Source organism: Chrysemys picta, chromosome 13, assembly GCF_011386835.1.
Source record: "Chrysemys picta bellii isolate R12L10 chromosome 13, ASM1138683v2, whole genome shotgun sequence".
Classification (NCBI taxonomy): domain Eukaryota; kingdom Metazoa; phylum Chordata; order Testudines; family Emydidae; genus Chrysemys; species Chrysemys picta.
The window spans coordinates 55231075-55247231 of record NC_088803.1 but is presented as its reverse complement, the minus strand read 5'-3'; the positions used below and the strand labels follow the sequence as shown (position 1 = coordinate 55247231).

At 55.6% G+C, this 16157-nt stretch overlaps 1 protein-coding gene across 11 annotated transcripts in view; it reads left to right on the top strand.

Moving 5' to 3' along the window:
* The window catches only part of CDH22 (cadherin 22), a 188669-nt gene that overhangs the window by 64063 nt on the left and 108449 nt on the right, over window positions 1–16157 (top strand). For 9 of the 11 annotated variants that reach the window (XR_010592417.1, XM_065566413.1, XM_065566414.1 and 6 more), the window contains one exon: window positions 10367–10486. The exons of the other annotated variants lie outside the window; for them this stretch is intronic. Coding sequence is in view for 8 of the 9 variants with exons in the window: in XM_065566413.1 (XP_065422485.1) it covers window positions 10367–10486 (120 nt within the window). In the remaining variant the exon portion in view is untranslated. The remainder of the gene's footprint in view (window positions 1–10366; window positions 10487–16157) is intronic. 11 annotated transcript variants of the gene reach the window in all.

Below are 16157 nucleotides of genomic sequence, written 5' to 3'. Positions count from 1 at the left end.
CTCCCCCCCGGCGCTCTGGCCGGTCAGGGATTGTGGGCCCGCGGCCGGGCTCGGCGCCCTCCCCTGCCGTGCTTGGAGGGGGGGGGGGGCGGCGGGTGGCTTTTTTGCCTAGGGCGGCACAAAAGCCAGAGCCGGCCCTGGTCAGTGGCGTCCGGTCCAGAGTGTGCTGCGAATGGGGGTCGCAGGCTCCCAGGAGTGCTGAGAGAGGAAGGTCCAGCGGAGGCGGGAGAGGCAGGGAGGTGTATGTGTTAAGCCCAGAGCTGGGCTCTGAGAGGCGCTGCGGCCCCTGCGCTAAACGCCAGGTGCGTCCCCAGAGTGGAGGATCTAGGGGAAGGGCGAGTGCCTGGGAGCCCGAGGGCAGGTGCTTTGGAGACTCCTGTCCCTGCTCACTGCCAGTGCGGGCAGGAAGAAGAGATGGTTTGGGGAAGGGGGCAGAGCTGGGCCAGCACTCCAGGGGCGGGGATTGGCTGGGCCGCTAGAGAGCTCAGCCCCACCCCAGGGCATGGTGGGAAGGATTTTCCTTATGCCTCCCCCTAGCCACAAGCTCTGCCAACAGTTGCCCGGTGTGAGGCCCACAGACAGGTCCTAGCCACTTCTGCAGCCGCCAGAACCCTCCCTCCCGGCTTACAGCAGTCAGTGCAGCGCTGCGCACACCCAGTTTGGCCAAGCAATGCATGGTGGGCTGCGGGCGGAGGCCATGGCAGTGCAGAGGCCCAGCTGGGCTTCGCCACAGCTGGCAGTGCCAGCCTCACACTGTCTGCCCCGGCCTGGCAGTACTTTCTAGAGCACTGTTCAGTGACTGATGTACAAGGAGAGGCACAGGAGCAGATCAGAACAAGCTCCGCGCAGAGGAGATGCTTCCCGTAAACCAAACCCTCTAGCAGAGCCCCAGAGGAGGGGACAACGTTCACAGGTGCGCCCCTGCTGTTGCCCATGTGCACAGAGCACGCGCACGGGTGGGCTGCAAGGAGGTGGAGAAGCTGCCAGGCAGCAACCAAGTGGCAGCTTCCCTTGCCTGTGCCTCCCAGACTGCTGCTGTCCTCCTCTGGGGTGGGCCAGACGCTCTCTGCGGCTGTCGTCCATTTCCTGGCTGCTCCCCTAAGGGGGCTGTGGATGCAGACGTGCCTCTCTCCGGTTACAGCTGGTTGCATTGCTGCAAAAGGAGCCTTGGTGCTGCCAACACTGCCTCCGGCAGCTTCATGTCTCTCTCGGGCACCAGTGTGACAGGGGCTAGCGTGGGAATTGGCTGTGGCTGGGCAATGGGTGCACAACAGCCTGGCGTGATGGGACGCGGTCGCATGCGGCTCCCTGGAGGAGGGCTTGGTAGCTCCCCCTTCGCTTGCGGGGCTCGGCGGGAACAGCCCTGAGAATCCCTTTGCTGGAGACACTGCTCGTTAATCTGCACTGATTTCCTCAAGCCAGAGCTGGACACAATTCCTCTGCCGGCTGGGTGCCTAAGAGGAGACCCCTCCCCAAATTGCTAATCCTGGCTTCCTGCCGGCCAGAGCAGAGATTAATTGTGCCGCAGCATTTCATGGCTTCAGAATTAAGGGCTGCGTTATCTCCCCACACAGCTCTACAGAGATTGCTCTTGGTGCTGGGGGCAGTGACTCCGACAGCACCTTCTGGGGGCATCTGGCAGCCAGCACGCTGCTGGGCCCCCTTCCGCAGCCAGCCTCCAAGGAGCATGGCCACCTGGGCAAGCGCTCGCTTTGTAAAGGTGTCGTGTGGGGAGGGTGTTTATTCCTCTGGTGCCATTGCGGGCAGTGGCGTAGCCAGCTTCTCAGTGCAGGGGGAGCAAACATAAAAAAGGCGCCCCCCCTTGGCGCCTCCTCTGGCCGCTCCGCACTCCCCCTCCCCCCCTTGGCTCCTCTGGCCACACTGCGGCCATGCTGTGCCCCGCCTCGGAGGGGCTCGGGGGGGCTGGGCACAGGGGAAGGGGTGGCTGGCGGGCGCTGCTCGCTTCTCCTGGGGGTTGGGGGGAGCGGAGCAGTGGGGCGGGTAGTAGCTGGCGGGCAGATCCCCTCTCCCCGGCAGCTTCCTGCTTCCCTCGCCCGGGCAGCCCGGCAATTTTTTCAAAAGCGGAGCCTGCTGGGCCGCTGCTGGGCTCCTGCAGGCAAGGGGGGGGGCAGCACGGCCGGACTCCGGAGGAGCCATTTGGAGGGCGGCGGGTGCGGCCGGAGGAGCGAAGCGGCCGGGCTCCTCGGCCATCGCGCCCCACGCTCAGCGTGGCCGCCTCCTGCGGCGGCTCAGGGCAGATCCTCTCTCCCCGGCAGCTTCCTGCTTCCCTCGGCCCAGAAACAGGAAGCTGCCGGGGAGAGGGGATCTGCCCGCCAGCTGCGGAGCGCTCGGCCGCCGAGCCCTGAGCCGCCGCTGCAGGCGGCCGCGGGCGATGTTGGGGCCGCGTGGGGTGCGATGGCCGAGGAGCCGGCCCCTTCGCTCCTCCGGCCACGCCCGCCGCCCCCCCCCCCTTCCCATGGCTCCTCCGGAGTCCGGCCGTGCTGCCCCCCCACTTGCCTGCAGGATCCCAGTGGCGGCCCGGCAGGCGCCGCTTTTGAAAAATGAACTGAGGGGAAGCAGCTGCTTCCCCTGAACCCCTCCAGCAACGCTACTGATTGTGGGGCCTGTTGTTCCAGAACAGAAACAGGTGGGGCTCTAGTAGAAGAATGCCATTGTCGAATGGGCCCCGCCCAGCGTTCTGACAAAGGGGGTCCCCCAGCCCGGGCTCTGAAGGGGAAGCACACAGTCTCTCCAGTCTGCAGTGGCAGATTTGCACCTTTGCAGCCAGGAGAGTGAGAGACACAGATCCTATCCTGTCTGATTCATTAATTTTTATGTACAGTTGTTGGTTTCCTCTGATTCCCCAGTGCGAGCTGGCCAGGGGAGGAACTTGGGTCTTTATCTCATTTTACGTGTCTAATTATCTCTCTGGCTATGAATTCAGGGTTCCTGGAGATGGGATGTGGGTTATGCAGCACATGATGGATGTTTAGATTTTATTTATTGTATTTTTATGGCAAAGGCAGATGCCAGAAATGAACTAAAAGTAGGAGGACAAGATGTACTCGCAGCGGGTGCTGCTCTGCTTTGGGATTGAGCGCTAATGCTTAGAAGAGGGCAGTGGATGTAGTGCTTAGAGCAGAGGCGTCAGTGTCAGGATTCCTGGGCCCTATTCCTGGCTGCGGGAGGACAGTGGGTGCAGTGGTTAGAGCAGAGGGGTTGGAGTCAGAACTCCTGGGCTCTGTTCCTGACTCTCTGTGTGTGTGTGTGTGTGTGTGTGTGTGTGAGATCTTGAGCAGCAGCATTACATGTTTGTGTCTCCGTTTCCCCATCTGTGACATGAGTTTAGTGCTCTCTACCTGGCTGGTGTCATGGGGGCCATTTAGGACTCTGTGAAACACCCTGCACGTTGCAGAGGAAGGATGGCAGAGATGAGCAGTGGGTTTGTTCTCCTCAGGACAGCTGCTCCCAGCGGTGGTATTGTGCCCACTGACAGCTGGTTCTGTGAGCTGCTCTGCTCAGTGTATGTTGGCAGCATGGGGCTGTCAGGAGCGCATCGCCATGGGGCTCTCAGCACTGCACAGCTTCGTCATTGCATCAGTTGCAGGTCCTGGTCTTGATCTCCAAGCTCTCAATGGGCTGGGCCCAGGCCTGTAGCTGAGGGACCGTCTCTCCCCCAACCAAGAGGCAGCTGTGATTGTCTGCAGCAGTTGAGCTCTCAGCAACAGGGGGTGACTGTTAGAGCCTGGGTCTGGGGAATGTGCAGCTCTCACTCGCAGGGCACATACAGCAGGGTTTAGTCCTGGATGGAAAGTGCCCAGTGTCTCTGGGTTCCAAGAAGCAGGGGCAGATGCATTTAATGGCTGCTTCTGCTGCCCACTGCCCCTGGCCTCTGTACTGCTGCCTGGTTGCGAATGGCACTAACCCGGGCGTATAGCCGGGGCCGCGGGAAGAGAGCTACATGCACATGCAGGGGGTTTATTAGACACTTGCCTGTCGTCTCCTGCTCTATCATGACACGTCCAGCCCTGTGATGTCATGTGCAGGGATAACTGGAGCAATGACTGCTCTGCTCCAAGCCCTACTGCCAGGGCTGTTCTAACATCCCCCCAGCTTGTAAAGTGGACTCCTTGAGCTGACCAAGCTGCGTGTGTCCAGCCAGCTCTGCTCTCTCAGGGAGTCAGCATGGTGCCAGCGTGCGAGCAGTGTTCCCGCTGGTCAGTGTCCGGGTGGCACTGCCGTGGGCAGTGTGTTCCTGTGGGTCAGTGGTGGGATGGTGCTGCCATGGGTGGTGTCTTCCCATGGGGCAGCACAGCCATGGTGCTGTGGTTGCATGGGCCAGTGTCACTCTTGGGGATCATCACGTCTTTGCCACAGACTCCAGCATGTCTCCTGAATACAGCACGGTGGAGTAGTTGGAGGGCTTGATGCTGAGTGCCCTACTCCGCAGGGCCTGTAATGGACCCTCATTAAATGGGACATTTCCCATTTATGATCTGAATTTCTCTCCATCCCACACAACTGCTGTTCTGGTGTTCTTATGCCTGTTGTTGGAAGGGTCAGGTTTTATCATGGGAAGGTGCAGGAGTGTGAAGTGGGAGGCACGGTGCAGGGGTGGGTGGAAAGAGGAGGAGGGAGCGAATATTACACAGAGCGTTTGGGTGATGGGCAGGGGAGATCCAGATGGAGGAGGGTGGATGGGAGGCACAGACAGAGCCTGTCATGGAAATGTTATTGCGGGGTTTCTAAGCACTCACTCATTAAGCTCGGCAGCGAACTAGTATCACCTCAGTGTAGCCTGGACATGCCTGGCAGGGATACACGGTAACTACTGCAGACAGCAAAGCATAAATAAGCTGGCTCAAGCCAGCCCATCTCTGAGAGCTGATGGTGGGAATTCCTGGGTTATCGGCATTGCTACGGCTCTGAGGAGGAGGCCTGGGACCAGTCAAAGTGGCTCCGTAACTGTTCATTTCCTCCAGGGACAGCAGGAAGGGGCAGATCTGTGTAAATAGGAGTGAAAGCTGCCCTGCTAACTCCAGGGGCTTATGACTTCTGGCAGGATCAGGGCTGGAGTGGCCCGGAGTGGCTGGAATGGCCTCTGGGCTCTGCCCCCAGGGGCTTGGGCTTGGGCTTTGGCACTGTCACCAGTTGGGTGGGCGTTTCTGTCAGTGGATTACCTCGCACCTGGGTGGCTTTCCATTCACTTTGCTCTGTTACAACCAGGGCGTCACTGACTGACGTGTTTCACTCATTCAGGCTTTCTCTTAGCCAGATCTGACGTTGCTCCAGGGTGTTGGATGAAGTATTTATAGGGATTTGGGTACTTTGCCAGGTCACAGTATTCAGAATCTTGGTCTCTACACTGCCTGGACAGGCATTGATTGCACACTGAATAGCCAGGAGACCCGGGTGCGTATATTCCTCCTCACATAGGTTCAGCTAGAGCCAACGTTTTGTGGTTATTGTTGAGTTAATATAGCAAAGCATGTGGCATCACGGGAACGTAAGGATTGCCAGATCAGAACCACGGTCCATCTAATCCAGTCTCCTGTCCCTGACATCAGCCAGCTCCAGATCCATCACAGGAAGTGAAACTGCCTTGTGTGGAAGTAAAACCCCAACCCAGTGCCCAGGGAAGTCGGTTGGAGTCACCGGAGCTATCATGGAATACGCAGCTGTGGGGTGTCTCTACCTCGCCCTGAGGCCTTGGAGCAGGAGAGGTTAGATTCCTCTCTTTTCTTTAACCCGTCTCAAGATGTCCTCATTAGCCATATAAATGGGCAGTCTTCTCTGAGCCCTGCATAGCCCTTAGCCTCAACAGTGGCAGAGAGTTCCCCAGGTTAATTAGAACAGGAGTACTTGATGCATCCGAAGAAGTGGGCTGTAGCCCACGAAAGCTTATGCTCTAATAAATCTGTTAGTCTCTAAGGTGCCACAAGTACTCCTGTTCTTTTTGCGGATACAGACTAACACGGCTGCTACTCTGAAACCAGGTTAATTAGATATCATATGTCTGTGACATTGCACTCCATATGCTTTATGGAAATATGCTTATGAATATGACATAACTGGAATATGCTTTATGCTAAATACCCCTTGTATGGTGTCATTAGAAAGCCTGTAATCTACTAAGTGTATTCATCCTATTTGTTTGCATGCCTTATTTCTATATCTGGAGATAGGAAAATAAGATATAAACTTGTATCACTGATGTAAACATGTTAAGTGGAGGCCATTAAGGGTGCTCCAGAAACAATCAGTTGTAAATGGCCTGTTACTTGAAAGCCTTCCTGTGTACGTGTGGGCCAGCCCATGGGGAATGGAGAGTGGGGTCTTACAGGGACATGTGACCATGTCACCTGATAATGAAATCCATCTTAAATCTGGCACTTTTCCATTTAGAAGGAGAGGTGGGGACCCAGAGAGACAAAAGATTCCTGCCTTGTGCCAAAACTATAAAAGGGGGTGGAGCAGGACAAAAGAGGTGGCCAGTCATGAGAAAACCCCTGCTTACCACCAGAGATGTCTGCTGGAACTAACAAGGACTGTACCAGGTGAAAGGATTGGGCCCAGACTAGGAAGGAATCTAGTCTGTGAAAGAAGCTTATTGGAACATCTCTGAGGGTGAGATATTACCTGTAATCAGTTTCTTAATGTATTAGGCTTAGACTTGCGTGTTTTTGCTTTATTTTGCTTGGTGACTTACTTTGTTCTCTCTGTTATTACTTGGAACCACTTAAATCCTACGTTTTATACTTAATAAAATCACTTTTGTTTATTAGTAAACCTAGAGTACGTGATTAATACCTGGGGGAGCAAACAGCTGTCCATATCTCTCTATCAATGTTGTAGAGGGCGAACAATTTACGAATTTACCCTGAATAAGCTTTATACAGAGTAAAACGGATTTATTTGGGGTTTGGATCCCATTGGGAATTGGTTGTCAGGGTGCTGGAGAGGTAACCTGCTGAACTGTTTTTGGTTAAAGTCTGCAGCTTTGGTGGCGTGGCCCAGACCCTGAGTCTGTGTTGCAGCAGGCTAGCATGTCTCAACAAGGCAGGGTTCTGGAGTCCCAAGCTGGCAGGGAAAATGGGCTCAGAGGTCATTTCAGTACATCAGGTGACAGTCCCAAGGGGATCCCTGTGATTGAATGTGACGAAGTGGGACTGTTCTTAATGTTTCCTCTGAATACTGTGTGGGTGCCTCGGTTTCTGGCCGACCCTCTGTTGCCTAGCAACTAATGGCCAGGCCCTTCCCCCCCTGCAAGGGGATGCTAAAGGTGTGGGAGAACAAAGAGGTCAGGTGACCTCCTGGCCCGGGAAAGAGACAAAGCCCAGAGGAGGAGGGGCTGGAGGGGGATTTGAGTTGGAGCTGGCTGGGGACGGGGAGGGAGGGCAGACGGGTTGTCTGGCTCTCTGAACCCCATAATGGACCCGGCCGAGGGGTCCCGTTCGCCGCTGTACCTACAAGCTCTGTTTTAGACCGTGTTCCTGTCATCTAATAAACATCTGTTTTACTGGCTGGCTGAGAGTCACGTCTGACTGCGAAGTGGGGGTGCAGGACCCTCTGACTTCCCCAGGACCCCGCCTGGGCGGACTCGCTGTGGGAAGCGCATGGAGGGTCATATGTTGAATGCTCCAAGGTCAGACCCAGGAGGTGAAGATGTGTGAGCTTCTTGCCCTGAAGACGGTCTGCTCCGAGGGAGAGGAGGCTCCCCAAAGTACTGACTGACTTTGTGGGGAGCAGTTCCAAAGCATCGCCCGGGGACTCTGTGACACTCAACCCATCACAATGTCTGTGATCAGTTCATATCCTTTCCCCATCCTGATGTGGGCTCCAGCCTGCCTGTGGGAGGAGGGGGTTAGGGTGGGTGCACTGCAGCGCTGGTCTGGTCCAGCGTGGAAGCACCTTGGTTTCTGTGTGGGTGTATGTTGGTCCCCACGTTCTCTGCTGTAGGTTTGCTGGGTGGCCTCGCGCTGCTATAGCAGGATGCTGTATCAAGTATTGCCTTCCCCAGGGGTTTCTCCAGGCAGGAGGAACATCTTCCCTCCCTCGCTGTGCTCGCCTCCATCGCCCTCCCGCCCTTCCCTCCCTGGCCCCCGGTTCTCACGTCCTGGGGTCCTGCTTTTGTCAAATTGAACATGATGTCAAATTAGAGCCATCACAGGGACAGTCAGAGTGAAGCACCCTGGTTAATGAGACAGCGTTGGAAATCAATAACTTAATTGCAACCATTTGATGGACTTTTATCCAATTTACACTCCTCCGGCCCTGCTACGTGTGGTGCATGAGGACGCCGCTGGCGTGTCTGGGTCGGAGAGAGGGAGGGAGCAGGCGGGATGGCAGTTCTGCTCCCCCGGCATGTCTCTGTGCTAAAGCATGCTGCCTGCTGTGGAAGATGCTGTAGCAGCAACCCTAGGTTTGAAGCCCCTACTTAGCCCCAGGACACAGCCCAGGCAGCTGCCATGTTCTTCTCACACTTGCTCTGGGGGGCCCCCTTAGGCTGAGGGAGGGGCCAGGCCTCCATGGCCCCTTTCCTCCTGGCAGTATTGCCAAGAAAGGGGCAGTGGGGATGGGGATGCCTGTTCCCCTAGAAGCCAGGGGGAGACCCACACGGAACAGTCACCCCATCTGGGAAGAGCGTCCAGCAGCTCCCACCTTCTGCTGGGCTTAGCCCAGGGGTCTAGTGGTGAAAGGTATCGCATCCCATTACCAGCCTCAGAGCCCTCCCACAGCCCAGCCCTTCTTGGCCTTACACAGAGAGAGGAGAGCATTCCCTAGGATCAGAGATCCCAAGGCCAGAGGGGACCTCTTGCAGACATAGCCCCTGCCTGGAGGGCCATGCCTGCCCCAGGTTCCCTCCTTCGGAGCCCCCAGAAATAATCGGAAGTACCTTCCAAGTATAAATATAGCCCCTGGGGGGGGGGGGGTCATTATGAAAGTCCCATGCACATAAATCATAACAAAAGTCTCTCAACCATAGTCCAGAATTTCCTTGGCATAGTCCAAACAGCACATGCAACATGCAGCCCTGGCGTCCCTCTGTAGGCCACGGCTCTCCTGTCCTTCTACCAGGACAGCAACTCCAGCACTGCCAGCGAGAGTGGCACCCTGCTCTTCCTAGGGGAATCCGCACTCTGCTGGCAACTTACCTGAATCAGGGGAGCATCCCTCACTCCCCGGCCCCCTCAGGGGTCTTCTAGCTCCAGCTCTCTTGCACTGGAGACGTCAGCAGGTCGGCTCCTCCGCTGCTCCCCTGCCTTTGGCCCTTGGCTTTGACTCTGGCTTACAGCCGGCAGGCATCTCTCTCTGCTGCTCCTCCTCCCCCCGGGCTGTCTGATTTGGGGACACCAGCCAGCAAACTCTTCTGCTGTTCTCCTGCCTTCAGCTCGGTCTCCCCCACGTCCCAGACAGTCTCTGCCAGCTCCTGACTCCCAGTCTGCAGCTCTCTCCCTGTCTCTGTTTTGCCCTGGTCCTTTACGGCCCCAGGTGCTGCCCCACCCTCCTAATTAGCCAAATAGGAGCACTGTCCTGGCACAGGGGCCCTGGGATAACAGGCAGCAGGATGGTCACAAGTTAATTCCCGTGGGAACCAGAGCAGATTTCTCAGAAACACATCCAGTCTGGATTTAAAATGGTCAGTGATGGGAGAATCCACCAGGACTTTTGGGAAGTTGTTCCAGTGGTTAATTATCTTCATTTTAAGCATTTACACCTCATTTCCAGTCTGAATTTGTCTAGATTCAACTTCCAGCCATTGGATCATGTTAGGCTTTTGTCTGCTAGGTGGGAGACCTCCCCCCCTTATGAAATTTCTGTTCCCCAGTTTGGTCCTTATTGGCTGTAATCAAGTCATCCAGTAACCTTCTCTTTGAGTAGCAAAACAGATTGAGCTCCGTGAGTCTCTCACTATGAGCCGTTTTCTAATCCTTTATCGTTCTCACGACTCTTCTCTGCCCCCTCTCCAGTTTATCAGCAGCCTTGAGTTGTGGACCCCAGAACTGGGCACAATCTGCCAGTGGCTCCAGCCCTCTCCCCTGTAACCTGTCCCACTGGGGTGGGGGTGTTATCCCAGCATACGTTCATAGCCCTTGGTAGGGTGACCAGACAGCAAGTGTGAAAAATTGGGATGGGGTGTGGGGGGTAATAGGAGCCTATATAAGAAAAAGACCCAAAAATCGGGACTGTCCCTATAAAATCGGGACATCTGGTCACCCTAGTCCTTGGCTATATCAGCCTCTGTGCTGTTACCAACCCGGGCCCGGCCAGCCCCAGGGGGACCCAGGCTTGAAGGTCTGAGTGGTTCTGCCCCGCTGGTTCAGGCTTGTTTTTGTTGTTGTTTCTGCCCTGTCCTGTTGTGCAGGCACGTCCGTGATGCAGGTGATGGCCTCAGATGCCGATGACCCCACGTACGGCAGCAGTGCCAGGGTGGTGTACAGTGTGCTGGAAGGAGAGCAGCACTTCACAGTGGACAGTAAAACAGGTGAGTGTCCCTCTGCTGGGCGGGGAGGAAGGGACCGACATGCCAGTCATCGGGCCGCTGTCAGTAGTTCTGACACGAGCTAGGAGCTTGGAATATTGGAGCCAGGATGAAGGGTAGAGGCTGCCTGTCTAGACAAGCATTTGTACCCCACTCACCACCTCGCTTTCAGAGCTGGCGAGGCCGAGTGAGCCACTGAGCTAGAGAGAGCCATGGGCCACCCTGCAACAGGTCCGCGTTGTTCGGGGCAGACTGCAGTTACCTTTCCTGCTTGTACTCACTGGCAGCAGCAGCAGCTTCAGTGCACTGTACCCCGAGCAGTAATGTACCCTTAGGTGCCAAAGAAATCTCAATGTGCGAGGTTTAGATCCCACCAGAGGGGCTTTACCAACGCCTGCATTGCTATCACCCTGGCTTTGATTAAAGGTAACACTTTAAATTAAGGATCGGTTTATAAATGTTCTATTAATATTTAATGAACGAACAGCGGAAGCTGCTCCATTTCTTAATAACGTAGAATAAAGCCCATTATAAAACGCATCTGTCATAAACCCCTAGCAGGTGGTGCTGTGACAAGCTGGTATAAAGTACCTCATCCCCAGGAGCTAGTGAGGTGTGCATTGGCATCTCCTCCTGATGGTGGAAGTCCCATTAATGTTAATGGTTACGGAGGAGGGAAGAGGTTTCGTTGGCAATAGCAGATTTTAAGGTACAAACCCTGCAATCAAGTGCCAGGAATCCAACGAATGATAATAGAAGGGCTAGTGCCCTGGGCAGCCGCAGGTCATACAATATGGCTCGTTGTAGTTCCTGCAATACCTGATAATGAAGAACCCCTTTGTGCTTTGACCTGCTTCTCTGCTGTTTGTTGCACTCATGCACCCACAGGAGCAAACACACACTGGCACACCCCACGAACAAATGCACGCACGCACTCACACATGCTGTTCAGATTCCATGTCTCTTCCTTGTCGCTCATCACAAGGGGCTCTTTCTCCCTCCCTGTGGAATACTATCTTGTGAGGGTGTGTGGAGGTATCCGAGCCAGTGTGCACGTGGGGGTGTGCTTGCACATTCAGGTACAGGATGTAAAAGGTGCATGGTGGTTTCTGGGTTTGCTTGGTGTTCTTGCCCATTTCCAGCTGAAGCATTCTGCAGCTGATCAGACTGTGAGCACCGTGGGGCAGAGAATGGGTCTCGTTATGGGTATGGCTTCACTGCAGCTGGGAAAGGTAATTCCCAGCTTGGGTGGATGCACAAGCACTAGCTCTGAGTGAGAAATCGCAGTGTGGCCACAGTGGCTGGGTTAGCTGCCCAAGTGTGTAGCTAGGATCTCTGACGGGATTGTGCTTGGGTAGCGAGCTGGAGCCACACTGCTATTTTTAGCATGTGTACGTCTATCTGACCTGGGAATTATACATCCCAGCTGCAGTGTAGCTGTACCCGATGTGTGTGGTTGTCCCTAGCACACCGTGTCCTACCATAATGCACACTATAAATAATACTATTTCCTGGGCATTCCTTGCTAACCAAGCTGAATGCTGCGTCTCCAGTGTGCACGGATATTAGCGATCTGCTGCCTTCTGAAGTCTGTTCTGGAAACAGGAGTGGCTAAACAGCCAACACTGAGGGCAAGGGCCATGTGGAGCATGGTACACACCTGGGTTAGAGCACGACCCGAAGTGTCCCCATGGTTTCCACTGGAATGTGGGGCTTGTGGAATGGTGAGTAGGGGAGGGAGCTCTGTGCCACACCTGAGAGCAGGCCCTGGTTTCTGGCTGTTAGCTGGAGGTAGACGGAGTGTGACTGATGGTTAGAATGCCACTCCGTTTTATAAGAACAACAACGCACCACTTGTGTCTTGTAGGAGCCAAGTTTCATCCACACGTTGAAACTGTGCCTGCAAGTTTTGTGTGCTCAGAGCAGGGCTCCACCCTGCATGTTCAAGGATGTAAGGCCTGTTAAAAAGGCACAGAGCTGGTGTTCTGCATGCACAAAACTTGCAGGTGCCATTTCCAACGACAGCTTTGAAAACATCCCATTTTGGTAGTGGCTGAAGTGGTGACTGTAGCGCGTGTAAAGCTTTCTAGGAGGCTTTGGGTGAAAGACTCGAACATGAGTCTGAGTAATTAGCATATAAAAAGCCAGGCCTGTTGGCCATTCCATCTGGGTTCTGAGAGTGACTTTCTGGTATAGCGTCAAGGGTGTCTTTCCTCCTCGTCACGGCCACTGCACGTCGCTGCCAGCGCAGTGACCCGGGATGTTGTGCTGTGCTGGGTGGTGAATAGCCAGGGGACCTAGTAACAGCAAGGCACAATGGAGCAGGAGCAGCACAAGGAAACCCTGTTTAACAGCATGTCTCCTGCCTAGAATCGCTTCCCTAGCAGGTGCTCAGGGAGCCTTTTATTCTGATGTGGCTGTTTGTAAACAGTAATTTCAGCCATTGGCAGTGAGGTTTTAGCACTTTCTGTCCCTGAGGGCTCAGACTCCGGGTTCTTGTCATTCTTAGTGCCAGGAGGGAGCATTTCCCTGCAAACAGAGAGGGGGTGGGGAGCTGCAGGCTGGCCATGGAGTGAGACTAGGGTGACCAGATGTCCCGATTTTGGGGTCTTTTCCTTATATAGGCTCCTATTACCCCCCCCCCACCTCCCCAGTCCCGATTTTTCACATTTGCTGTCTGGTCACCTGAAGTGAGACAAACAGGCTGAGAAATGAAAGGGCCCATGCGGGGGACGAACCCAGGCTCTGTCCATCTGGACACAGAGGCCAGTGCAGATTGGTCTTTCATGCACCCTGACTCCACCTGACGGTAGTACAGACACCCCAGCGAGTGTTTTCCTGCTGCTGGGGGACAAGGGGGGGAGGTAATTTCTTTGATTGGACAACTTCTATTGGTGAGAGAGACACCCAGGAGCGCTGCACGAAGCTCTTCTGCAGGTCTGGGTCAGGGACTCCAGCATCACAGCTAAACACAAGGGGGAACAGATTGTTTAGCATAAGTAGTCAACACATATTTCCAGGGACCATTCAGAGTGCAGTGGCCTGTTAACACCCTTCCAGTCAGAGGGGGAAGGAGGGGAGTGTTGTTAGTGGGTTATAGATTGTTGTAATAGCCATAAATCCAGTGTCTGTGTTCAGTCCAGGGTTTTTAGTGTCTAGCAAAGTTATGAATTTAAGCACAGGCCCCTAAGTGGCTGGCAGGAAGAGTGGCCATTTCGTGCGCAGCTCTCCCTTCTGAATCTCCTTCATCAGCAGCAGCAGCCGTCCTGCGTCCCGGCAGCTCCCACCGCTCTGAGCGCCGTCCTGCATCCCTGCCGCGTGCTCAGGTCGATGTAACGTATGTCACTCGGGGGTGGCTTATTCACACCCCTGAGCGACATAAGCTGCACAGGTATATGTGGTAGTGTGAACAAGTCCTTAGTGGCATCTTGGCCAGGTTTCCTGAGCCTGTCCCGTTCACCCCCCTTCCCCCACAGGTCTCCTGAGCCAAGGGTTGGGGGATGGGCCCAAGCCTGCTGAACTAGTGAAATGCAGGTGATCCTGGGCCCTGCGAGGAGGATGTCAGAGGTCAGCTCAGGGGGAGGGACAGCAACACGGAACATAGCCTGGCATGTCTGCGTGTGCAGGCGTCCCTGTGCCCTGCTGGCCGCCTGCCCCACATATCTCCCACACACTGTCTTGTCCCCTGCTGCTGGCTCCTCTCTGCTCCTCGTCACCGATTCTCACGTACATTACAGTGATTTTTATCTCTTTGGGGGTGGGGGAATATCCAGCAACATGGACAGGAAATGAAGCTGGCGAGACTCTCTCAGCAATTGCATCATTTTCCTTCCATAGATAAAGGTTCTGCTCTCCAGGTATTTTCCATCATTTGAAAACATGTTTTGTCTTGTTGCCGTTAACCCTTGAAAGTCTGACCCTGAAGTGTATTTCCTCCATCAGCTGTGCACACTGCTGTGTTATTGTAGGGCTCCCTCGCTGCTGTGTTATTGTAGGGCTGCTTCAGTTGTGCTGGATTCACTCCCCCTTCGCCCTAGATAGCCCAGACCTATAGACTTTCAACGCCCACCTCCTTCCCCAGGCTTTGACTAAGGGGGAGTGGTGCAGGATAGGCTGGGCTAGGAGGGGGGTTGGAGTAAGGCTTGGATTTGCTTTAACCTCTGGCTGGTTATTTCCTTGTTTCCTGGCTTGGAGTGGGCGGATGTGTCTGGCTTCACCGTTATGTGCCTGCAGTTTGAATTGTGGCCATGTGCCCACTGCCTGGGAGCACAGCCCTTCATCCTGGTTGTTGCTCATTGAAACAGATAAAGGACCCACAGCAGAGGCCACTGGATGCCCCAGGGCTAGCCGCCCCTCCTCAGTGGTGGCCTTTGCATCTTGGCTCCTGGGCTCAAAGGGCAGGGGAAGAGCAGGACAGAAAAGGCCCCCTTGGCAAAGTCTTGGTGACCTCCCTTGGAGCAGGCCTTGGCCAAGGGCACAAAAAAGTGCAGCCGGGCCCTGGCCTGGCTTTTCTTCAGTGCGGGAGGACGAGTGTGAATTCCCCATACAGAGGCCGGCATGAGGCCCAGGCACCATCTCAGGCCTCAGGCCCAGGCACCATCTCAGGCCTCACTCGGCTGGAAGGCAGAGTTCTGAATGCAGGGGCAGTGCGTAAGGGGAGCGCAGGGCTTGTGTCAGTGAGGAGTGTGAGGGAAGCCTGTCAGGGCTGAGGGGGGAGTAACCCCGCGGGGGTGCCCTGCTAGGGTGTTGGGACCCCACATGAAGAGAAAAGCCACCCTGCCAAGGCGGCTGCATTTTCCAGGAGTTATTCCTGAGCATGGGATGTTGCTGGGAGCCAGTCTGACTGCCTCTGCTGGGGGCAGAGTCGGACACTGTCATTGTGACCAAAGGAGATGCCAGGGCCAGCCGTGTCGCTGTCAGGGCTGGGAGAGGTCAGAACCAGGCGAGCAGCAGGCTGCCTGCACCTCTCTTCTCTCAGGCTTCTGCCTGTGGTGAGGCTGGGTCCCAGGGCAATGCTGTGTCACTGGGTGTTCCCACCCCAGCCGTGGCAACCCCGCACACTGGCTCTGAGTGTGTAAAAATGGCACCTCAGGGGCTCAGCTTTGCAACACGCCAGGTCAGCCCCTCTGTCGAGGTGGCAGCACCAGGAGAGAACCATGCCGTTTGCTCAGTATCCCCAGCCGTCTGCACTGAGGCGCAGCCTGCGTGTGGGGAGCAGGCAGGCACAGTGCTCACCCAGTGCCCACCAGGCATGGGGCAGCAGTGAGGAGGTGCTGATGGGCTGGGAGGCTGGGGAAGCAGTGCTGAAGGGCTGAGGATGGCTGGCTCTGATGCTCCCCCCACAATGCATCAGGCTTGGGGCACAGAAATCGGGCGGTGCCTCGTGCCTTCCCAGAAAGGGACATGGTTAAAGCTGGCAAATACTGTGACACTTCCATACCCTGCACAGGCAGGTCTGTGCACCTGGAAGGGACCTGTCCATCGAAGTCTGTTCAGGCGAGTTCCTGGGCAGTCACCTGGACTACACACCTAGGCTTGCTAAATCCCTGGCCGAGTCACTGGGGCGGGTCCTGCCCACGCTCTCCTCTCTGGCACGGCGCTGTGGTGGGTACAGGGTGGTCTCTGTCTTGTTCCCTTGGGGTAGAAGCCCCAGGAGGTGGACTCGTAGCCCCCT